At 39.1% G+C, this 24,590-nt stretch overlaps 1 protein-coding gene across 1 annotated transcript in view; it reads left to right on the plus strand.

Moving 5' to 3' along the window:
• The window catches only part of tpcn3 (two pore segment channel 3), a 32,092-nt gene that overhangs the window by 1,182 nt on the left and 6,320 nt on the right, over positions 1 to 24,590 (plus strand). The window contains exons 2-16 of the mRNA XM_086294731.1: positions 957 to 1,039; positions 1,611 to 1,725; positions 4,587 to 4,715; positions 5,505 to 5,621; positions 6,917 to 7,035; positions 7,811 to 7,912; positions 9,000 to 9,126; positions 10,398 to 10,605; positions 16,799 to 16,943; positions 17,040 to 17,225; positions 20,207 to 20,271; positions 21,004 to 21,091; positions 21,256 to 21,325; positions 21,839 to 22,058; positions 22,299 to 22,389. Coding sequence (XP_086150857.1) covers positions 957 to 1,039; positions 1,611 to 1,725; positions 4,587 to 4,715; positions 5,505 to 5,621; positions 6,917 to 7,035; positions 7,811 to 7,912; positions 9,000 to 9,126; positions 10,398 to 10,605; positions 16,799 to 16,943; positions 17,040 to 17,225; positions 20,207 to 20,271; positions 21,004 to 21,091; positions 21,256 to 21,325; positions 21,839 to 22,058; positions 22,299 to 22,389 — 1,865 coding nt within the window. The remainder of the gene's footprint in view (positions 1 to 956; positions 1,040 to 1,610; positions 1,726 to 4,586; positions 4,716 to 5,504; positions 5,622 to 6,916; positions 7,036 to 7,810; positions 7,913 to 8,999; positions 9,127 to 10,397; positions 10,606 to 16,798; positions 16,944 to 17,039; positions 17,226 to 20,206; positions 20,272 to 21,003; positions 21,092 to 21,255; positions 21,326 to 21,838; positions 22,059 to 22,298; positions 22,390 to 24,590) is intronic.

Genomic DNA, 24,590 nt, shown 5'->3' on the forward strand with positions numbered 1-24,590 from the left:
ATGTAAAGAAATCTAACCACAGATTACCATAAATTATGTGTAATAATGAGAAATGACAGAGTGGAAAATGTATTGAACATGCATACTATCATTTGCCTTTGTTTCTCTGTCTGAAATCTTGCAGTGAGCACCTGGTCGTGGCCGGTTTATGGTGAAATAATGTTCTTTCAACTTCCGGATATTGGCTTCAAAAGTGCTCACTGGAACCTTCAGTAGTTTCTTCTGTAAATTCTTCTGTAACCAATGCTTTCAGTATGTTTTGCAACAATAAGGCTTCAAAGGTCTTGAGAGTCCTCATTGGTTTTACCCATGTTTCTTATAAGACATGTTTTTATAGGCCATCAGTTTGAATGAACCAACATCAATTTGAACCAAGTGGCAGGACTGCTTACTGATATTATTCAGCTGGTGTCATGACTTTCCATGCCTTTTTGTACACCCCTTTCTTAGTGTGTTCAGTATGTTTTCTGTATCATTTCTTATATTACACATAATTTATCGGGATCTGTGCTTTGATTTCTTTGCATGTGTGGATTGGATGGTTTCTCTGGTGAGAATTTCTTATCAATAGCAACAGTTTGTCACATGGTCAAAACTGATTTTGCCTGCTGTATCTCACACAGAGAAATGGCTTAGGTAAGGCTGTTGTAATTCATGCTGTACCTTAGCCAGTGTGCCTATGGATAATACCATAATGATGGTTTACACTTGATCTCATACCATTCATATATGTATCGCACAAGCCGGCCGAAAAAACAAAAAACAATCCACTAACAGACAAAGGAAATGTGAGAATTAAGGAAACAAACAACTATATGTAACTAAAAAAGACAATCAGATAGTAGATTTGTTTTAATTTTTGTTAATTTTTCAGCGTTAAATACCTTTTATTTTGCAGATCTTCTTATATTGAGAGTAATATTTAAATGCTTTAAATGCCCTTCTGTGTGTTTCAGGATTTTAACTTGGCTGCCATCTATGTGTCAGATGCCCAGTACAACAGAAATGTCTACTTTGACACATCACCTCAGGCTGTCAGGTGCGGCTTTCACATCCATCCATCCATATTAAATATGTGGAAATTCTATAATTATTTTGTTTGTCTCTGCTGTATTTCTGTTGTGCTGATTTCTGTACACACGTATATTTAATCTGTTCAGCCTGGAAGATGTTTCACTCCTCTCCGTCTCCTCTTAATTTTTGACCAGCAGTTTGAACATGTCAGACTAGAACAGTTTCTTTTAGCTCTGTTTACGATGACTTTCTTTGCCTGTGCTGACTGGTTGGTATTTTTTTTATTCTGTATATTTACTGTAAGGTGTCATAACTTTATATTTCACTTTTAATAAATACATATTAGTCTTTATAACAGCTTTAAATCAACATTGTTGAATGGATAATTTTTCATGTAGAATATATTGTCCCAGCAAATGCAACATTTTCTCCTGTTTATTAGTCAATCTGCTATGGCAAACTATGAGGGATGTGAAATGACTTCCCCCTAATGTGAAATGCATTTGGATGTGAGGACTTTAAGTTATAGCATGCAGTTTGGATTGAATAATGAGTGTGAGTTGCTCTAATATCCAACTTTGTGTGTGGATTTTCAGACTGTATATGCTCTATAATCATTGGGCCCTAAAGGTACTCCTCTACTTCTTCATGCTGGTCAATCTGTCTCTTGCCATCTTCGAGGATCCAGCTGTATACCCTCTGCCTATATGGGTAAGACTGCAACTGCCACACAGAGACACTGTCCTGTTTTTATAGTTTCTCTTTTTAATGTGCAGGCTAAGGGTGCTGAGAGGAATAAAAGGTTTGTCAGCAGCGCCAAATGTCCAAACAATCGTAAGTGCTTTTTGAAAAATTCAGAGATGCAGACAGTATTGGAACTGATATATCTGAAATATCTGAGCCTCTGTCATGCTGATTGAAGCAGAGTCTATGAAAAAACACTATAAGAGTTATTCTGATATAAACTAAGTACTAACTAAGTGATGTTCTGAGGGCTCTTGTAAATCTAAGTTTCATTTTGGTTTAAAGGCTGACTAGTAATTAAACTTATACAGATGTTAAATTTAGCAAGTATGTAGCAAAATTAATGAATGCAAAAAAGTGAAATATAGCAGTTTAAATAAACAACTAGCATACTTTCTTACTAGTTTGTTTGTTTTTGTTGTTGTTGTTTGTTAGTTTTTTCAAGGCACTTTTTATTGTAAGGTAGACCCTACAATAATACATACAGAGAAAAACCCAACAATCATATGACCCCCTACGAGCAAACACTTTGGTAACAGTGGGAAGGAAAAACTCCCTTTTAACAGGAAGAAACCTCCAGCAGAACCAGGCTCAGGGAGGGGCGGGGCCATCTGCTGCGACCGGTTGGGGTGAGAGAAGGAAGACAGGATGAAGACATGCTGTGGAAGAGAGACAGAGACTAATAACGAGTATGATTCAATGCAGAGAGGTCTGTTAACACATAGTGAGTGAGAAAGGTGACTGAAGAAGAAATATTAAATGCAATAGAAGCCAATAGAGGGGAAATCTGCTCTCTCTTTCTAGTCCCTGTCAGGACTCTTGCTGCAGCATTTTGGATTAGCTGAAGGCTTTTCCGGGAGTAAGACATTCCTGCAGTTTAACTAATTGGTGTGTGAGATCTGGTATCATGGATGGATAAAGCTGTGTGTTATCTGCAAAGCATTAAAATGTGTGAAGTCTATTAGTTAGATATGATACAAAACAATGCAGAGCAGTACCTGTAATACCTACAGCGTGCTCTAATCGCTCTAATAGGATATTATGGTCGACAGTATCGAACGCTGCACTGAGGTCTAGCAGGACAAGCACAGAGATGAGTCCACTGTCAGAGGCCATAAGAAGATCATTTGTAACCTTCACTAAAGCTGTTTCTGTGCTGTGATGAGCTCTGAAACCTGACTGAAACTCTTCAAATAAACCATTCCTCTGCAGATGATCTGTTAGCTGTTTGACAACTACTCTTTCAAGGATGTTTGATATGAAAGGAAGGTTGAGATTGGCCTATAATTAGCTAAAACTGCTGGGTCTAGAGATGGCTTTTTGAGTAACGGTTTATCTACTGCCACCTTTTTTGGCTTCACTCCTTGACAATGCGAATTAGCAATAATTCCTCTTCCATTTTTATATAAATAGACTTCTCCCAGAGCTTGACAGACTTCAACTCCAACATTTTGGACTGCACCTGGCAATTGTATTTCTTGGTCTGCTCCCCAGTCTTGGTGAGCCTTACTGCTGCTGGTTCTGGCTAGAGTGAACGGCGAGCTCACAACAGGTGTCTAAAGCACAACAAGAGTTACAGTCAAGTACAGTCAATACGCTTGGATGGATGAGGTCTATTATGGAGACACTATCATATGTCTGATCTTTGATAATGATTGAGACGCAGCAGCTCAAGATGTTTAGTTCTAGTATAATGTTCTAATCACTTAAAATAAGCTGCTTTTCTATCAGCAGTAATTTGTTACCAACTACACACCGCTATAGTTTTTATGAAACTGGGAGATAGTGGTATTAGGGTATATATTATATTTTGATGTAGCTACAGTCTTTCTATGTCTTTCTATATCAGTCTCATGGCGACTGAGCCTTCTCTGTGGCAGATCCCGCATTAGATCTGCACAAACACGTGATCAGTTTAAATCGTTACCGAAGACACATTTTTATCGTCTGGCTTTTAACAAACTTTGACCTAAACATTTTGGTTGTAACAGCCTTAGTTGTTGTTTTAGTTGTTTTTATTGATTTACTTTATTTATTTTTTCCATATTTTACTGCATCATTGTTTTACATCTTATTTGTTTCAGTGGCATTTTACATGGTTATGCACTTTGTGCAGTATGGACGGTTTGGAAATGTGCTATATAAATGAACTTGACCTTGAACTTGACCCTTGACCTATATGTAAAATGTGCAATCATTGAAATTCCAAATTGGAGTTCAGTAATAGCTGGTAATGTAAAAGTAATTAATAACACCATTAACTTTGACTGACTCTAATGTAATCTTCTGTGGCTTGTATGAATAGAAATACTAATTACTGTCTACACCTCAGCATTTTATTATAAAAAGACTGAATAGATTTTCAGGCCATTCAACATTTTACCAGTCCTGAAGAATAGAATACAATAGAATAAAATTCAACTTTATTGTCATTGCACATGTCACAAGTACATGGCAACGAAATGCAGTTTGCATCCATCCAGAAAGTGCTTTAGTAATAATATATAATACAGAATTTGGATCTATTATAGTATGTTACATGTACAAGGTATGAAGGAATGTTATGAATATACTATAAGTATGCGCAGGCTATGAACAGGTTATGCACATGTTTAAAAATATGAAAACTATACAGGTTGTAGATATACAATTGCAAGTATTAATAAACAGTTGGAAAACTATAATTATTGTATTGTACAGTATGATGGTCTATACAGCAATTACAGTAGTGCAGCTGAGATCAGTGAAATAGACTAGCTACTGTGAAGTCCAAGAAGTTAAATTATTATCAGAAGTATGGTCATGTGTTGTGTTATGTTGTTTTTCAGGCCACCATGCTGGTGGAGATACTCTGTCTGCTCATCTTCACCATTCGAGTCATTCACTATGCCAAGGTGATTCTCCGTGACAAGTTCTGGAAAGATCCCAAAAATATCTGCATCATTGTCATCCTCACGGTAGGAGTGCCAATCTGCATTATTATTGTGGGAGGGGTTTATACACATTATTAGTATATATGTATTTTTAATTGGAAGATTTTGGAAGAAGGCTCCTCTAACTCAGACAGAACCAGAACAAGTCATTGTAAAGATGTTTTTGACTAAGTACTTAGGAAGAGGTTATACATTCCTGTCAGTTGGTGAGTGTGCAGTGTGCACCCAGAGGACTTCCTGGTTTAGGGTCTGAAAGCTGAAACTGTTAACGTGTGCTGAGCTGCAGAGACAGGATGTGCTGAGAAGGCTTTCCTCTTGTTGTGAAACAACCTTTAGCCTAAGATGTTGCTTTCTCAGCACTACCAAAGTAGTAAAGCTTCCTTGTGACTCAGTGATTCTGAGGCTCTCAGTCACAAATTTTCTTGCACAACTTTTTATTTTCTGGAATATTTGGAATAAGTTGTTATTTTGTTTGTATTATATATGAAATCATTTTCATTTCAAAGAAGACTGTCCTTCTACTACTGCTCAAATAATTTCATTTTAGAATAATCCTGTTTATTCTTATCTAGCTAGTTTGGTCATGGAAACACTTTAAGTATTGACATATGCATCTTGAACTGCATCTGACTCTTTGAAATGCAAATAGATAGTAAATACTAGCATTGAAGCTGGTATTCTTTCAATGTGTGTGAATGTTAGAGGCAAGTTGTATAAAGCGCTTTGATTGCTCAGAGTAGAAAAGCACTATATAAGAACCAGTCTGTTTACCATTTACCATTAAATGACTTTGTTCTTTTGTGCATTGACTAGCTCACTTTGGTTGATATGATCATTTATGGAGCATTGAAAGCTGCAAGTTATTATGGTGTTCGCTGGTCCAGAGTCCTGCGGCCGCTTCTACTGGTCAACGTCACAGAGGGACGGCAGGTAATGGCTGAATGTTTAAACAATCCACAGTCAGTAATGAAAGCTTCATTACCATGAACATTTCAATTTTTTTCCGTTTTTTTCCTCATTAAATCCTCTCCAGAGGATGATCCATTTCAGTTGTAATGAGCACCACCTTTAGAGAGAACTAGCTCTGCTGAACTGATATGGGAAGGTTTGAAGCACTAAAAGTAAAGTGAGGATAAGCACTGTAGTCAAATGTAGGTCATTGGTTACATTTTTCATGGCTCTACTATAGACTGTCTCGGTGTCTTCTTTCTATGATTACATTCCTAGGGTTAAACTCAGAAACTTTGTGTACTACAGTGAAGATTAGGAGAAATTACTAAGAAAACTAAGAGAAATAACATATATCAGAATACATGTTAAAGAAGAAATCATCCCCGTTAGGAGTTCATTCTCAAAATATGACGTCTTCATTAGCTCAGTGTTTTTTGACACTGTGGGGATTATTAATGATTTGGCTGTAAGAAATATTCCAGAGACATCACAAGATGGCTCTATTTAACGAATTTTTAGGTCTTATTAAACTAACTTCTATTATTTATACAATTAACTTATTTATTTTATTTTTTGCCTGTCCTGTCCGGCAGTGCAGCAGTCAGATTTGTTGTCAAACAAAATCTCCAACAAATCTATTTTCACAAGTGGACCATTACAGCTGCTATGCTTGTCCGCTCGATAGGCATATTTTATTCGATGTACTTCAAACACTATCTATCTCACATCCATGGCCAGTTTAGAATCACCAGTTAACCTAACATAGTAGTGGTAGAACCAAGAACCATCTTGCTGTGTCAACAGTACTAACCACTACATTTTTTGGCATGTTTTTTTCCCAGTCTCAGCCCTGGAGGTGATTAGGCTCATACAGAAGTTTTATGCATGTATGTTGTAAATGACAAATTGCCCAGAAATCCAAGTGACTCGTGGTTTGCAGACATGTAGAAAGCTTTGGTCCTAAATTCAGTTTAAGTCATACTTGAAAATGTTTTCACATCTGGTCAGAGTTTGAGCATTTGTTTGTGTTCACGTGATCAAGGCTCTCAAAGTGGTGTTTTGTCTGTCATGAATTTTCTGCCGTTTGATCAATGGATCATGTTTAGTTTTTCTCTGTTAGGAATTTGTGGAGTGTTTGACGCAGACATAATGTTGTTAAACATGTAAATGTTTGACTTCACGAGCCAATGGTACTTGAAAACATTGTTGATAAGTGTATAAGGAAAGAGCTTTTGCATGTAAAACTGTGTCACTGTGTGCTCCTTTGTGTTCAGCTCCGCAGAGCATTCAGGAGCATCCGTAATGCTCTGCCTCAGATTTTCTACGTCTTCCTGCTCTTCATGTTCAGTATCCTCATCTTCGCCCTCATGGCGCTGAAGTTGCTGGGCAAACGGTGAGAAAGCTGTACCTTTGTATTCTGAGGTTGGCTCTTGACATCAGTTTTCAAATTCTCTTTAAACTTTCAGTTAGAATCATTCAAGTTATTTCATTCCATATATGTGACATCTTTTTGGCCTGTTTATTATCTTTTAAAAGGCTGTATTTACATTGCATATAACTTGGGAGTCTTTGAGACCCATGCAACTTGAAAACACTTCCTGCAAAAGCTAAAGCGCTCTACACGAATAATGGGCAGGTAGGTAACAGATGATAGCTTTCAGGCAGTGTAGTGAGAAGCCTGGAATAATGAGAGTAAAAGGGACAATAGTAAGCAGCATACAGACAACAGATTTGACAGACTTGCTGGGTCATTCTCTCACATTTTGTAACAAGCTGAATACATGTAAAGATCTGAGATCCAATCCAAATATATTACCTGGATTTCTTTCTTTCTCTATGTAATAAAATCTTGCATGATGCAACCAGTGAAATTGTAATTTATAACATGAGCTTGCACAGGCAATTGTGCAAACACCCAGCTATGTCATCCATATAAATAAGCAAAGATTTTAAGCTTATGCAACATTTACAAACATGTTCTCCTGGTCAGTCAAAGAGCCACACCACCTGGCGCAGTTAGACAATGGTCAACATTTTCCCAAAGGCTCTACTGAGGCCATGTGTTCTGTTTTTTTGCTTTGTTTTGTTTTTAGTGAAAAAGTAGAGGACTTTTTTGAGTTTTAGCAATAGTTTTTAAGTGTATGTATTTTTTCTCTCTCTCTCTCTAGAGGTTTGACGAACATAAATGGAACACCATATTTCACCAGCTACCTGGAAATCATGTTTGACTTGTACGTCCTCGTCACCACGGCCAATAGCCCTGACGTCATGTAAGTTTGTATTGTAAATCTCAATTTGTGTTCTTTGAGATCAAGCAATTTACAATTATTTCAGTCTTCATGAAGCATGCCTTTTTCTAAAGTACGTTAAATCCCTGATTGTGTTTGCATGACGTTACTTTATATAGTATTTACTTTGAGATGATTCAGTTTGTGAAAATACGTGGAAGTCAGATTTTGCGTGTGATTGCAAAATGGAATGTAGTGTTGGTTCATTCCACTTTAGTTTTATGTGCATTTTGTCAAACAATCAACAAAATCAAGTAGACAAAGATGACTATGAAACATGGATGAAAATAGATTCACAGATTAATGATAGATGATTAAATATTTGGAGAGCAATTAAGATGCACTTTATCTCACATACTGTACATATAAAACTGGCATAAATGTCACATTTTTATCCAGATCTGTCTTTTTAATCTAAATTGGACATCTTCACATCATCTTATACATCATTCAGTGGCTCTGACTGAAAGAAAGAAACAGCACTGTTGTTAATAGTGCTTATCTCGTTGAACCAACTATTCCATCCCAGCCGTCATAGGGCGAGATGAACCAACTATTAATATTTGAAAAAGGACAGTTGATTAAAAAAAATTAGCAGATTTTCTCATTTCTGTTAAAATTTTTGTTCAGATGAAACCCACTGAATGTAATTTGTGTTGCATTCAATGTTGTGCATGTATTCCTTGAATACTGGAATTGTTTATATGATCAATAAGGCGTGATGTCTGAACAGCAAGGAGACGACATGAATAACACAATTCAGCCAAACTCAGTTATAATCCTAATTCTCAGATTTTTAATTAGTGTATTTGACATAATGTATTTTGAAACTGTTTGTGAAGTAAAAGTAGTGTTGTTATTTAGATAGCACTTCAAACCACACAAACTCTTGTGTTTCTTTCTGGCGCTGACCTCTTGGTTTGAGAGGGAACTCTCTGAGCTTTACAGAAAAGAAGAAGGAAGTGAACACTAACTGTTTTTCTTCTTCTAGTATCTAGTATCTTTCTATTAGTATCTATTTGTCTTTGTATCTTAGCCTGACTTCTTTTTTTCTGCTTGTTATTGTCAGGATGCCAGCATACAACGCCAACTTCTTCTTCGCAGTCTTCTTCATTGTGTACATCCTTATCAACACTTACATCTTCATGTCCGTCTTCCTGGCTGTCGTATACAACAACTATAAAAAATACTTGAAGGTACAGCCATGTGACCGTTTCCTGTGCAGGTTCTCTATATTTTTATAATTTCTTTAAAAAATACCATACTGTGCAAAAGTTTTGAGCCACTCCACATTAAAAAAAACCACACACACTTGACACAGGACTTGAGAGATGTATCTGGACCTGCATTTGATTTATCTACTGTTCACTGAAGCCTTATTACAAATAGTCTCAGTGGAAGCGTAGCTATAAAGAAGTCATTCTTAAGAGAGGGAAACCAGGAGAAAAGGCTAAGCTATACCACAGTCCACAAAAACTGAACGGAAAATCAGTGGGACAGGTCTTATGGTATCATAAATCCAAAATGAAATTTTTAATTTAAATCAGTATGTTCAGAGGAAGTTGGCAGAGGGGTACAGTAAGTGTCTATAGCCATCTGTAAATCACAGTAAAGGTTCTGTCCTAGTTTGAGCATTTCAGCCGGTGGTGTTGGGAATCTTGTCAAAATTGATGAAACTATGTACATAAAAATGCACTGTCAGATTTGATTGCAATACCATCTGGCAGGCCATTTATTTGGTGATGGCTTAATTTTTCAGTATGGCAATGATCCCGAAAACACTGACAATGCAATAAAAGCATGCATTTTTAGAAAAACACATGGTGGAACACAAGCAGTCATGGATTGGCCTCCCTAGAACCAGGACCTCAACATTAATAAAATGGAATTTCCTCCAAGAAGCCTGGAGAACTGTTTATGAAGACTACTTCAGGAAAGCTACAAGGAAGCTTGCCTAGGAAATATCAGGCCGTGGTAAAGAATAAAGGACGTTGGAGCCAATATTGACTTTTAGGATCGTTAGAATTGTACAAAATCACGCAACATTCACACAAGCATTGCCACTCTGATGTATACATCAGAGAACAACTTGGGGTTCAGTATCTTGACTAAAGGTATTTTGACATGCAGACTGAAGCAGCCAGGGATTGACCGCCAAACGTCTGATTAGTCAATGACTTTCCATACCTCCTGAGAAGCTGTGCAAAGGGTTTTGCAAAATACTCTATATGCCATGTAAGATTATATCAACTTATATAAAGTGGCAAGCAGATCTGATTAATATTTGTCAATTCAATCAAATAAGATGTATCCCGAAAGTTCCTTTGTCACAGCAGCACCTGGATCTTGGAATTATTTATTAAACGTACTTATTTTTCTATAAATTTATGTCACATCTTTTGTGAATACAGTAGATTTCCTTTGCACATTCCATGTCATTTAAGAAGAAAATGATCATTTCCAACAGGAAGAGGTACGGCAGCTAGTGAGAGCTAAGAGGCACAAGATGGTGCGAGCATTTGGTGTCCTACAGGAGCAAAGGGAGGAGGGCGGCGAGCCAGTGGTGACCCAGGCCAGCTGGAACCAACTGGTCCGACTGGTCCAACCCAACCTTAGTAATGCTCACAGAGAGCTGCTATGGAGCGTCTCTGATGACAAGAACCAAGGGGCCATTGGTGAGTGATATCCAAACCAACATACACACCTTAAATCCAAAACACGTTTAGGGAAGTTGAGTTTAGTAAAGTTCTTTATAAGTACCCAAGATGGAAGGGATGAGATTTATTTTTCTTTAGCCGGTTTGTTGTCAGCTGTTTAATCTGCATGTCACATGTCTAGTCAGCTGACAAGTAATTGTGACAATATGGAGAGTAACTGAGCATATTTATGTACATTTTCATGTGTTAGAGCTTTGACTTAATTTAAGGAGATGAGGTTGGAGATGAGGAGGAAGAGGAGAGAGCAGTGTTGGAAGAGAAAGGCATAATGAGAATGACATGATGAAAGTATGCATGTAAAAATGTTAAAAGGTCATCTATAGTTTGAAATAACTATTTGTGACCTTTAAAGAGTAAGAAACACAAAGACAAACATTAAACTCGTGGTTAATGCCCCTGAAATTGTAATTTAAGCAAGTAGGCAAAGTCAATAATGTTGTAGGCATTGCAAAGTGTAAAATTTCTGTCTAGCTTTTAATAAACTCCTGGTGCGTCACTATGCAACTTGGCAAAATAGTTCGTTTGTTCCCAGATCCACAGCTAAGAAGCTATGAGAAGAGTGTAATATTCAGCACAAATGAACAAAGCTGCTGTGCAATGCTGCCTTCTTTACATTTTAGCAACATTTCAAGGCCAAACTGGCTCTGTACGACTGAATATGATTGCATGTCACAGATAAACTATGGAACTGCATTACATCTTCTATTATTCTACACAAATATCTCAACATTTTGTATTTGCTTTGGAATAAGGGTAAGGTTATGAATAAGATTAAATGTACATGCATTTTAATTGCTTAGAGCCATAGGTGACCAGGTTGTCTCACAGTTTTGCGTGTTCATGTGTAAACTGAGTACAGCCTGCATGCCCTAAATCTACCTAAAGGCCATTAAATTGTCACCAGTCCAGTCTAATCCTTGAAGCTGAGGCATTGTTCAGATGTCCAGTATCATTCAGCTCTGCATACTCTGCTGAGTCAGTGTCTTCACACTCATCTTCCACATGAAGGAAGTCAAAATGCATTATCATTGAGCATTTCTATTTTTCCACCAACCACAACATCTGATGTTATACAACCCAACAAGTAAAAAAAAAAATCTAATTGATCTTTACAGTTATACATATTTCCCTGTGTGTGGTTGTTATCCCTGAATTCCTTTAATGATTTTGTCTCTATCAAGTTATTTACTACTGCCTCTTATGCAGGTTTTTATTTTATTTTATTATTATTATTTTTTTAAACCACAACTCTTGGTTTTTAACCTCTGCTTTATGAACACGCAGTGTGTGTGACTTTGCACTTGAGCAATAGCATGAATTTGCTGTTTCTGTTTTCTTCTTCCTCACTGTGAAAACCATTTTTGTGCTATGCTTTAGACATCCTTTCTAAAACTATAAAACTTTGCATTTTCACATGGGAGTCTTGCTTACAGAGCAAGCCTCAAGTGGCAGTTAGTTACTTCAGTTTTTGGCATTTTGTCTTCATTTTTCAGTCTTGCACAGGGGATAAAAATTTCCAAAAATGCTGCTATATACTCGAAGGAAAAATGAAAACAGTTTTGCGGTGCGTACTGCAATTCCTGCATTTAACAAACAGAAGGTTGTTACATTAGGTCAGGGGTCGGCAACCTTTCTGATCATGAGTGCCATATAATATTTCCTCAGAAGTCAATGTGCCATATGATTGCATTAGCAATAAATGTAATAACGCTCTATATTAACAGTTACACACTATATACAGTGTTGGGAAGGTTACTTTTAAAATGTATTCCATTACAGAATACAGAATACATGCCCCAAAATGTATTCTGTAACGTATTCCGTTACGTTACTCAATGACAGTAACGTATTCTGAATACTTTGGATTACTTAATATATTATCATGCTTTTTACAACTACGTGAATGTACTATTGCTGTGTGATTTATTACTATTACTGAAGGTCCGCGACTCCGAGCTGTAGTAAAGGGACCTCTGACTAATACGGCGGGGTCCCTGTCGGCTCGTAGCCGAAAAATAGCTTTACTTTGTTGTGTGGGTCAACTTTTCTTGCGAGAGACAGAGAGAGGCGTTGAAAGGCTGCTCCAACGGAACTTATTGTTTTCGGAGGAAAACACGAACACAGTGTACAGTCGAGTCTTAATAGCTTACTTACAACTGGGCTCGTCAGGCACTCTTCTTGGCTGCAGTGGTTATTATTATATTTACATGCTTCCAGCTCCCGTTTTTCCTCGATGACAGCTCGTACCTTTCCACTCCCCTTTTTCTCTCTCCCTCCTCGCGCTCACAGACCCATAACGTGTATGGCAGTCCATTCTCCCTGCAACACGGACTACACTGCCCATGATGGTACATTCTTTAGAGCTATGCTTGTAGCATTCTGCCTGTTAGCTTAGCACAACAACAACAACAACAACAACGAAAAGGCGCTCTCTCACCCAGGAAACACACAGTCGCGCAGAGAGAGAGAGAGAGAGCGTCGCCCTGTAACCATGGCAACCGTAGCGCTGCCGCCTGGAACAACAGAACGTAGCTGTCAAACAAAACCCAAACAGTCCTGACCTGCGACAAAATGAAACAGGAAAGTACCGCAGTGTAATCCATTTATTTCAACAAAGTAACTGTATTCTGAATACCACCTTTTTAAACGGTAACTGTAACGGAATACAGTTACTCATATTTTGTATTTTAAATACGTAACGGCGGTACATGTATTCCGTTACTCCCCAACACTGACTATATAGAACCACTTTATAGAATTATATTTGTTCACAGATGTTGGCAGCTGTCAGCGAATAGTTATCAGCTATTTTGAAACAAAAAAAGACTTTTTATCCATAACAGCAAATGAACTGTACAACAGAAAATGCAAATGCTATTTATGGTCTCCTCACAACAGTAATAAGAAAAATAAACTGGGCCAATATGGCATGTTTGTTAATACAGAGACACACATGTTAATATGATCTCTGGTCTCCCACTCAGAGACACAGGTCTCCGAGTGTCCAGCATTCAGACGGCTACCTGAGGACACTCATGTCAGAGAAAATATGCTCACACTGATATGCAGAGCCAAATACTGTCAATAAGGCCTCTGCAATGTTCTGAAGACATTTAAACTTGTCCAGCAGGTGAACATGCAGCTCCATGAACACGCACAGCTGTGGATTCCAGCTGCGTCTGTAGTTCTGCAAACTTTGACCCCCACAGACTCGAGCTTTTCAGTTCAATCAGCTGCATTTCGATGTCCTCTGTGTCCAGCCAGTTAATGCAAGACAAATCCAGCTGCTCATTAAAGCTTTCTGGTTTGATCAGAAAAGAAAACATTGGTCCATACACCTGCAAGTCCCGAAAACGCATTGTGAATTCTGTCTCGAGTCTATGGATTTCCGTGGTGCTGATGCTGCACTGAGCAGACAGCTCCTGAAGCATTTGAAGTGTTGGAAAGTGGAAATTTCAACATTGCTCGAAAAAACTGCCAGCTAGCAACGTCCCTCTCACCAGTAGGCAAAGTGATTTTTAGCCAATTACAAGTTGAATCTGGTAGTTGGGGTTGTTAGCTAAGATACCATCATTAAGAAGCAGCACAACTAATGTGTCTATGCGAGCTAATTTGTGATGTACACCGCTGGCCCGGCCATTTTTTTTTTTTTAAATGCACCTGCTCAAATTAATTCCCTGCGTGTCGTGCCCAGGGCTGGACTGGGACAAAAAAATCAGCCCGGGCATTTTGACTAGAGACCAGCCCACCAGGTATTATAGGAAAAGCCATAAAGCCTTTGAATGAAAACAAACGCTGTTTTGACAGTGATGTACTGTCTCATTGGTATGATTTCTATACATTTTATATCAGATAAAAACTTTGGTTGTAAGATTCAGATAATTATTTATTAAAAGCGAGACATCTCCCTGTTAATGCCTCCCCCCCCCCCCCCCCCCCCCCCCCCCGGCAACACTTTGCTAGACCCGCACCTGCACAGTTACCAGCTGTCAGCTACATAGAAAAGGATCCTGGTGTTATTTGTCTCTCAGAAACAGTTCATAACTTCCCTTCAACTCATTCATGTCACCTAAAAGGTAAACCTGTTTCTCCATCACCTGTTCAGCTCTGATGATCCAGTAAGGACATCTCCTGGTTTCATCTTCATGTTTCCATCTCACCAGATAACCAAACCATATCATGACCAGCAGCTTTACAGCTGTGGCTCCAGCAAACATCAGCTGATACTAGAAATTAATATGAAATTAATTCTAACAACAGCTGATCAAGTTTAAAAGTGCTGCTGTTGTTTAGCGCGACATCCGCTGGTTTCCTCTTTCTGGCACAAAGTGATAAACAAACAAGAGAGAAAAGCCGATCAGCTGATCATGGATCAGTTTCATGATTGAAGTAGAAACAGGAGAGGGAGGGTGAGAGAATGAGAGAAGAAGAAACCGCTGACAGCGTAAACACACAGAATAACTCCAGCTTTGAGTCTTTTTCCATTGTAGCTGAAGTACGGGACAAACTGTGTTCCTTCTCAGCTCAATATGAAATGCGTAATATTTTCAATGAACGAGGGACCATTCCATTTTTAAGGGACTGTTGGCAACTCTACTAACTAACCTTTATGAATAAAATAAAATTCACTATCAGTAACATCATAGCACCCGCCCAGCTGTATAGAAACTCTGTCATGCTAGCTAGTACGCTGTACGAGTTATTGTAACTGACTGTAAAAATTCAGCATAACGAAAATAAACTCCACCTAAACTTGGTTTATATCTGACCCAGATAGACTGCAGGTCATACCGTCTTACCTGAAGTTCAGTTCACCTGACACTCGGACCGGCGGCCGCCTCGGGTCTCTCCTCCTGCCTCACCTTCCCTCATCCACCTGCTGGCCTCTGTGGAAGCTCCGCCATAGCCACCACCAAACAACTGAGTTATTTTTACGCATCGGCCAGCATGTGGCCAATCCACCACCTTTCATTGTTCATGCCGTTACAAAAAGAACAAAAAAACAAAAAAGCATCGGCCCATAAAAACGAAAAATCACCATCGGCCCACCGGGCCCAGCTATGGTCGTGCCATCAGTTAACCCAGTGGTTCCCAAACTTTTTCCGCTGGGCCCCCCTTTGTTTTACAGAAAAATGTTCGCGCCCCCCCTCACAGTGTGCGCGCACACACACACACACACACACACACACACACACACACACACATATTTTGCTCAATTGCGGTTTATTTCACACCTCAAACATTTAGTGATCTGTAGGTAGTAAGAAAATAAACTACTAACTCTTTTACGCTACGTCCGCACCTACACGGGTATTTTTGAAAACGCATCTGCTCCGTTCACACGTAAACGGCGTTTCGAATCACCGAAAAAAAATTTTTTTTAAAACTCTTTTTTTCCGTTTACCTGTGGACGAGGAATACAGAGTTCTTCACGCAACGTTTATGGTATGTGCCTTTTTTCACGTCAGCTGTGCGCCTCTGTGCAAAATAGGTTTAAAAACATAAACAGCTGTGAGATCCTGTTTGTCCCTGATTTGAACTGGGGGAACAAATCCTGGCAGGATCAGCCTGATATTATTTATATCCCGCTGTAACTTTACTGTATAAAGAGCAAACATCTCCAACATGTCAGGAGTAGTTAGTCATTACAACAAGTGTTTGTGAACTAAAAATCAAGAATGTGGGATACTGTTTGTCCGTGATTTGAAGAGCCCAGCTGTGCTCCTGACGAAGGGAAAACCAGTCCTGCAGGGAGACCTACCTCGGCACTTGTGCAGGTGAAACCAAAGGGAAGACATGCTTCACCATATTTTCTAGTCTTTGGCTTAGAATGAAGTTGGTTTGGAAACATATTCAGCGATGCTTCATCTCCTGCTTTGCGTTTGTGGGCGCCTCATGCTAGCAGTGTCCAAGTGTTGTTGTTTTTTTTTTCCCCCTCTTCATGCCCCCCCCCCTGCAATGGCTCTGCGCCCCCCCTAGGGGGCGGGCCCCACACTTTGGGAAGGTCTGAGTTAACCCTTCGCGTGAGCTGGCACGCGTGCCCAGGGTTGCCGACCCCTGCATTAGATGATTCATTTAAAATAGACCTAAGTTTAAGTTTTTATATCTTTGTAATGTTTTTGATTACAATTCTAGGATGATTATTTTACAGGTAAGGTGGCATTTGTCCAGCTTGCTGACCTCTTGAATATTGAAATAATAACAATTAAGTCAAGACCTCATCCACTTCAAAGTTTGTGCCCTTCCCTCTACCAGTCAGCCCCCAGCAAACTCCTATGCCAACTGGTCCAACACCGGTAAGATACAAATTCAACTTTGAAACCTTCTTTTTTTTTTCCTCTGATTTTGATGTAAGTAGTTACAAACACAGAACTATATGTGTTCTTTTCCAGGGCCTTTGTTATGGTATATGACCTGATCATACTGGTGAATGCTGTTTTCATCGGTCTTGATGAGGAGAATCCAATGATTGCGAATTCAGAGTGGGTTTTTCTGGCTCTGTATATTCTGGAGATTCTGCTGAAGCTGTATGTGTTTGAGCCCAGAGTGTTCTTCTCCAAACACAGTTTTTGGAACTGGTGAGAACATGCCGTGAGAACAAGTGTATAACATTATAATGTCATTAATGTGCTTTTGACACTTTGTCTTTACTCACCAAAGATTCTGAATCCCCAGTACTGATTTATCTACAGACAGCTTAAGGTACATTTTAACAGGTGTTCATGTGGAATCAGAGATCCAGACATTACACAGCACCATCTATTCATGGGTGTGATCAAGCTTTTTCAGTGAGGCAGATGGTTTAAAAAAACAAAAAAAATCCACTGTGCAGATCAAAACCAACAGTGTAATCCAAGTCTGCTTGCTTAATACACAAAAACCTTACGTAGACATTTATAAATTAACATGTACTGTATTTGTGTGTTATGTCAAATGTTTAATTTCTTAAAATATGTGTATAGTATTTTTGAGTATTTTTTAATATAACAAGTAATGGAAGTATTTAAGTGAATCAAATCTAAGATCAACAAGTTGTGTTGCATGAATTTCACACAGCTTATCTACATCCCAGATTATAAGTACAAGGTATGTGACATGATTTAATGTTTCTTTTACATTATCAGCCGCTTCTTTTACCTTCATACGCCTTCAAGTGCTTCGACCAAGTCATTGATGCTCAGCGGGTTGTTTATCTACTCTTTTAAGCTTTGGGAAGTGAACTTTTCCTAATGATGGAGCTTAGTTTAATGTCAAAAGTAAAAACAAAATATCTCCAAAAGTTGATTCTGTTCATCTGGACGTAGCGTTTTGTCCCATATGGAAAAGATGTATATAAATCTTATAAAGTTTTTATCTGTCTTGTATGAAACTTGTATGAAAAGCATACAAGAGTGAAAACACATAAGATCCCTTGAAAAATTATATAATGAAACTTGTATGTTTTGTATACTTACTAAAAAAATATATGAAAGTAATGAGAAAGTGGCCACTTTCATGAGTAAATCATATATGTTTTTACTATTTCTTTTCCATATGGGGTGGGAGAAACGTTTCGTCACTCATCCAAGTGACTTCTTCAGTCGTCACTTGGATGAGTGACGAAACGTTTCTCCCACGAAACGCTACGTCCAGATGAACAGAATTAACTTTTGGAGATTTACTTTCCTGGATGATTGAGAATGCATCAAGACATAAAAACAAAATATGTTGTCGAACATAGGATAAAGGGTAAAACTAAACAAGTGCTCAATAATGAGAAATATAATAATAAAACAAAAAATAATAATATATAACAAAAACCAGCAACTGGCTTACTTGGGTTATGCAAGTTATATAAAGCTTAAAGTTTAATAGAAATTCTACAAAGACAACTTCAAGTGATGACACTGGGAAATCTGATTGTGTTTGAATAGTGTGTAAAGGACAGTGTGACAATTTGTTATTTAAGAACAACAAGAATTGGACAGACTGAAAAGTCTTTGTACACAAGGGAAATTTCTATATTGAAAATCACCATCATTGAATTCAATCCACAAATGCGCGCACATTTGTAGACCTTTTCTGAACTTCAAATGAACTTCAGTTTGGTTTAATCAGAAAAAGTGAAAATATTAGTTTTTGATGTAATTGATAAACCTAAAGCAGGCAGATCCACTCACAACTAAACTGAAAAGAAAAGCGCAAAACAAAACATGGTAAAATGGTACAATGTACAAAAATGTTCTATTTAAAAAACAAAACAAAAAACCAACTTTTTTCAGTTAAATTTAGTTTATATTACAGTGAGGAACATCAGTATTTGAATACTCCACTCAAGTTCTCCCAATTAGAAATCATGGCGGGGTTTGAAATTCACATTGTAGTGCCACTGTGAGAGACAGCATTTAAAAACCAATTCAGGAAAACACATTGTGTTTTTTTTTTTTTTTTTAAATAATTTATTTGTATTGCACTGTTGCACATAAGCATTTCAGCTCTTTGGTCTTGCCCATGGTAGTAGTTGGAGTCTGACTGACTGTGGGGTGGACAGGTGTCTTTAAAGAGCTCAGACAGGTGTTACTAATTTAGATTAATAAGTGGAGTAGAGGTGGACTTTTTAAAGGCATAGCAACAGGTCTTTGAGAGCCGGAATTCTTGCTGATTGCCTGGTGTTCAAATACTTATGTGCAGCAGTGCAATACAAATAAGTTCTTTAAAAATCATACAATGTGATTTCCTGAATTGTTTCTAAGTGCTGTCTCTCACAGTGGGAATGTACCTACAATGTGAATGTCAAACCCCTCCATGATTTCTAAGTGGGAGAACTTGCAAAATCGCAGGGTGTTCAAATACTTATGTTCCTCACCGTATTTGCCAGTTAATTGCCTCATTTTCATGACTTTTTGCACTTAGTGGCCACTTTATTGGGTATGATATTATTGTGTGTGTGTGTAGAATGACAATAGGTTTGTCTTTAGATCCGTCTTGGTGCACCTAATAAAGTTGCCACTGGGGTTTTAAGCTCTGATCCTTCTGAAGGTTTCTTGCTGCAGCTTTTGGAATAGTTTTTGTCTTCATTGTTTCTTATGCTATCATTTCTTTTTTACAGTAGTGTTACATTTGCTACTGAGCAGTGTAGCTGCGATAACTTCCGTCAAAAAAATATTCAGTATTGTGTTTGTATATTTTCTGGATAAATTGCTAGACCTGGATCCAGTCCATGAATGAAAGCTGCTTGTTAGGCTCAAATGGTTTCTTGTTCTGTTTGCTTCCACACTCTGCAGCCTCCTGCATGTGCTTGTTAGTTTTAATGTTCCTTAAATTTGAAATACTTGGATAAGAATACAAAAGATAAAATCTTTTGATTCTTTTACAACGTGAAGATTTTCTCACACTTAACTGATGCTGAGAAAAATGGTCGTTTTATTTACATTCATGGTATATTTGTGTTTTTTGACACATTGGTGGTGTCAGACTGACGCCATAAGAAAAAAGGGTTTTGTTTTCAGCATCCTCGTTCATAGCATTTCTGCCTAAATTAAAGTTTGAATTTTTTTTGATTTCTGTTTTCTGTCTTCAGGTTTGACACAGTCATTGTCATCTCTGCTCTTATTGCCACCATCGTAAACTCTGTGATGAAGTCATGTAAGCGTTTCTAATTAATGTTAAGCTTTGTTCCAACAGGGTCAAAATCAAGGTCAAACTTAACCCTTGCCAAATTTACATCTGGCTGGCACATCACTTTTTGTTTGTTTGTTTGTTTGTTTAATGCAATCTGTTTCACCACTTTGAATGTACACACCAGCATGGAGTCGGGGAACAGAGGCAGAAAATCACTGAACTGAAAACAAACATGCAACTACAACAATAACAAATTACACGATGTAGCTATAAAGGCAAATTTCGCCATGGTAGCGCCATCAAGTGTAATGTAGCCCCCCCCCCCCCCAACTACATTAATTGTGCAGTACAATTTTAACCAAACAAAACAAACAAACAAAAAATGCAGACTAACTAATATAATACAAATTAAAACTTTGAATATGCAAATTCACAAGTTTGTTGTTGTTTTTTGTTGTTGTTGTTTTTTTAAACAGTTTTGAAAATTGAGTTCTAAAATACTAAAGTATAAATGCTCAATTTCCCCCCAAAAAGGATTTCATGAGTTAGCCTTTAAAGCTCCTGCTGTTCTGGTCTCTGAACTGTTGATAGTACAATTCAACAAAACTTAATTACTCACATTTTAGATACATCTTTGAATGTTTACTTTGAGTGTTCATGTCACTGTCAATCACAATAACTATTTTAAAACACAGGATGATACAAGCTATTGGTCTTTGTTAATTCATTAATTTGTTAATTCCGTTTGCATTATAGCGAGTCATTTCTCCAGCCGACAAATCTTGGACATTGTTTTCATTCTACGAGTCCTCAGACTGATACGGGTGGTGGACAGCATCAAAAGGTTTAACTACATTTCTTATTCATTTATTTATCCTTGTATAAAAATCATCTGTATTTGTGGTGATCCTGCAGTAATCCTTAGATGCATCAAATGAAAAATGGATGTCACAGTAGGAAGGCATAAGCATGTTGCTTTACTAACAGTGAGGTCTATTTTCTTGCTAGGTTTCGTACAATCATCAACACCCTGATCAGGATTGGACCAGCAATCCTCACATTTGGACAGCTTATCATTGTGAGTTTGTGACAGCAGGCTGGTTTGTCATAGTAGCATTTGTTAACAAACACTAAAACAAAGCACAGCTGATGTTAGCCGCCCTAATGATGGTTCTGTCTTAAAAGATCCATCACCAATATGAGGGCAACCTTCAGTAGAGACTTCACTCTAAAACAGGGATGGGCAACTCCAGGCCTCGAGGGCCAGTGTCGGGCAGGCTTTAGATCTCACCCTGGGTCATCACACCTGAATCAAATGATTAGTTCATTACCAGGCCTCTGGAGAACTTCAAGACATGTTGTTAATTTAGCCCTTTGAATCAGCTGTTTTATATCAAGGACACATCTAAAACCTTCAGGAGACCTGCCCTCGAGGCCTGGAGTTGCCCACACCTGCTCTAAAACATAGTGAGGACCAGCCAACCTACAAACGCTGCATTATGCAGAGCCTCAACCTGCTGAGGGGTCTGAAAACTGAAGCTGACATTATGTTTGTGAAGATGGTTCTGTCCGTTGTGGTGTTCCTCCACAGGTGGTGTACTACATTTTTGCCATGGTGGGGATGGAGCTCTTTAAAGGGAAGGTGACGTTTTATGAACAGAGCTCCACCGATCCAGCAAAGGCATATTGTGGTAATCCTCTGCTGAATGGAACAGACTTTGCAAAGCTCAACTACTGCAAGAATAACTTCAATGATGTGGTCTCCTCCTTCATCCTGCTGGTTGAGCTTACCGTGGTCAACCAATGGCATGATATCCTTTAGCTGAATGTCTCAGCATTTTCTGTGTTTAATCTCGTTTTCAGTTACCAGCAGCGATTTGAATTTTTAAGACATCTTCAAAACTACAAAAACTCCCCCCCCCCCCTTTTTTTTTCTCAGTGACTTTCATTCTACTGCAAATAAAATCATCTGCATTTATGAAATGTTTGAGAATAATTGCGTTGCCAGGTTTGATTCCTGTTTGTGTTATCATTTCTTAACAAGACTCCACTTCTCAGCAGCGGCTTTGCCACAGTCACCCACATTTCGGCCAGGATCTTTTTTGTCCTCTTCCACGTCATAGTCGTCATCGTCATTCTCAAGTAAGGCTAATGGTGTCGTACTTTCATCACTGGTGTGGTGTCAGCCACAAAAACAAGTCCTGCTGTTCCCATAATCTAGAAGAATATGTATAATTATTTATATTTACGTCTGACACATTTTAACCACTAGATGCTTGAAGGTGAGTTGCACTGGGTGTTTTATCATAGAACTCTATAAAAGTAGAGTTTCCCCCTCAAACAGAGTCCTAGAAGTAGGCAACTCACTGATTCACAGTTCAAAAATATTAATTACCTGTTGCAGTCCTTCAGATATCCATTTTAGCTCCTTTCTCTTTAAGTGAAAAACTCCATTTAAACCACCTTTTTATCCTCCTATCCACCTTTAAACCTCACCTTTTATCTTGCGTTGATAACTCGGCCTACTCTGACACCTTTATTTAAACAGTAGCCATGTTTATTAATAGTGGCCACTATTGTAGCAGTGTCAGTGCCATAAAGTAAGGAAAAGGTTTAGCAAAACACTGTTTCATTTGTGTTGAAATTCCCCAAAGTAGAATATGATCAGTGTAAAGGCTTACAGGATTAATGTATCAATGTGAGGGTTTTCAAAGTGGGATGTGTGTATCATATATAATACACAACGTTTTAGATTTTGTGTGACTTTTTTGGTAGAACAGAATAATCCTTTAATTGTCCCACAAGGGGAAATTTGGTTGTAACAGCAGCCAGAAAGACACATATACAAACAAACAGGACACAGAACAGAAACATTACATTAAAGACAATAGTTACTATAAACAGAGTACTGTACAGTTATTAAATTAAATAAAATTAACTACAGATAATTTAGTTAATTTTATCTGTAGTTTATGAGGATTTTTATGCCGTCAAAGCAACAAGGGGCAAAGATTAAGAGGACAAACTTTAGTTTGTGATGACTGATGAAATCATACAGATCATACATACAGGCTCTGGACGTTGTAGGGCTGTCCTGGTTGACACGCCTCTGCAATGTTGCGTGGAGATCAGGGGCAGTACCCCTGGACTGGCAGACCGGGGTGGTGGTCCCCATCTTTAAGAAGGGGGACCGGAGGGTGTGTTCCAACTACAGGGGGATCACACTCCTCAGCCTCCCTGGGAAAGTCTATGCCAGGGTGCTGGAAAGGAGAGTTCGTCCGTTAGTCGAACCTCGGATACAGGAGGAACAATGCAGTTTTCGTCCTGGTCGCAGAAAACTGGACCAGCTCTTTATCCTCTCCAGGATACTTGAGGGTGCATGGGAGTTTGCCCAACCAGTCTACATGTGTTTTGTGGACTTGGAGAAGGCATTCGACCGTGTCCCTCGGGGTGTCCTGTGGGAGGTGTTGCGGGAATATGGGGTGTCTGGCCCATTGCTACGGGCCATTCGATCCCTATACAACCGTTGCAAGAGCTTGGTTCGCATTGCCGGCAATAAGTCGGACTCGTTCCCGGTGGGTGATGGGCTCCGCCAGGGCTGCCCTTTGTCTCCGGTTCTGTTCATAATTTTTATGGACAGGATTTCTAGGCGCAGACAAGTGGCGGAGGGCTTTCGCTTTGGTGGCCTCAGAATCTCATCTCTGATTTTTGCAGATGATGTGGTTCTGTTGGCTTCATCGGGTGAGGGCCTCCAGCTTGCACTGGAACGGTTCGCAGCCGAGTGTGAAGCAGCGGGAATGAGGATCAGCACCTCCAAATCTGAGGCCATGGTTCTCAGCCGGAAAAGGGTGGAGTGCCCACTCCGGGTCGGGGATGAGTTCCTGCCCCAAGTGGAGGAGTTCAAGTATCTCGGGGTCTTGTTCGCGAGTGATGGGAGAAGGGAGCCGGAGATCGACAGACGGATTGGGGCTGCAGCTGCAGTAATGCGGACGCTGCACCGGTCCGTCGTGGTGAAGAGGGAGCTGAGTGTAAAAGCGAAGCTCTCAATTTACCGGTCGATCTACGTCCCTACCCTCACCTATGGCCACGAGCTGTGGGTAGTGACCGAAAGAACGAGACCGCGGATACAAGCGGCAGAAATGAGCTTCCTCCGAAGGGTGGCTGGCCTCTCCCTTAGAGATAGGGTGAGAAGTTCGGCCATCCAGGAGGGGCTCAGAGTAGAGCAGCTGCTGCTCCACATCGAAAGGAGCCAGCTGAGGTGGTTCGGGCATCTGACAAGGATGCCCCCTGGGCGCCTCCTGGGTGAGGTGTTCCGGGCATGTCCCACCGGGAGGAGGCCCTGG

Source organism: Aulonocara sp. 'chitande type north' Nkhata Bay, linkage group LG6 (assembly GCF_057382095.1).
Source record: "Aulonocara sp. 'chitande type north' Nkhata Bay isolate Kocher_YH1m ecotype deep benthic linkage group LG6, A_spYH_male_GT1.1, whole genome shotgun sequence".
Classification (NCBI taxonomy): Eukaryota; Metazoa; Chordata; class Actinopteri; order Cichliformes; family Cichlidae; genus Aulonocara; species Aulonocara sp. 'chitande type north' Nkhata Bay.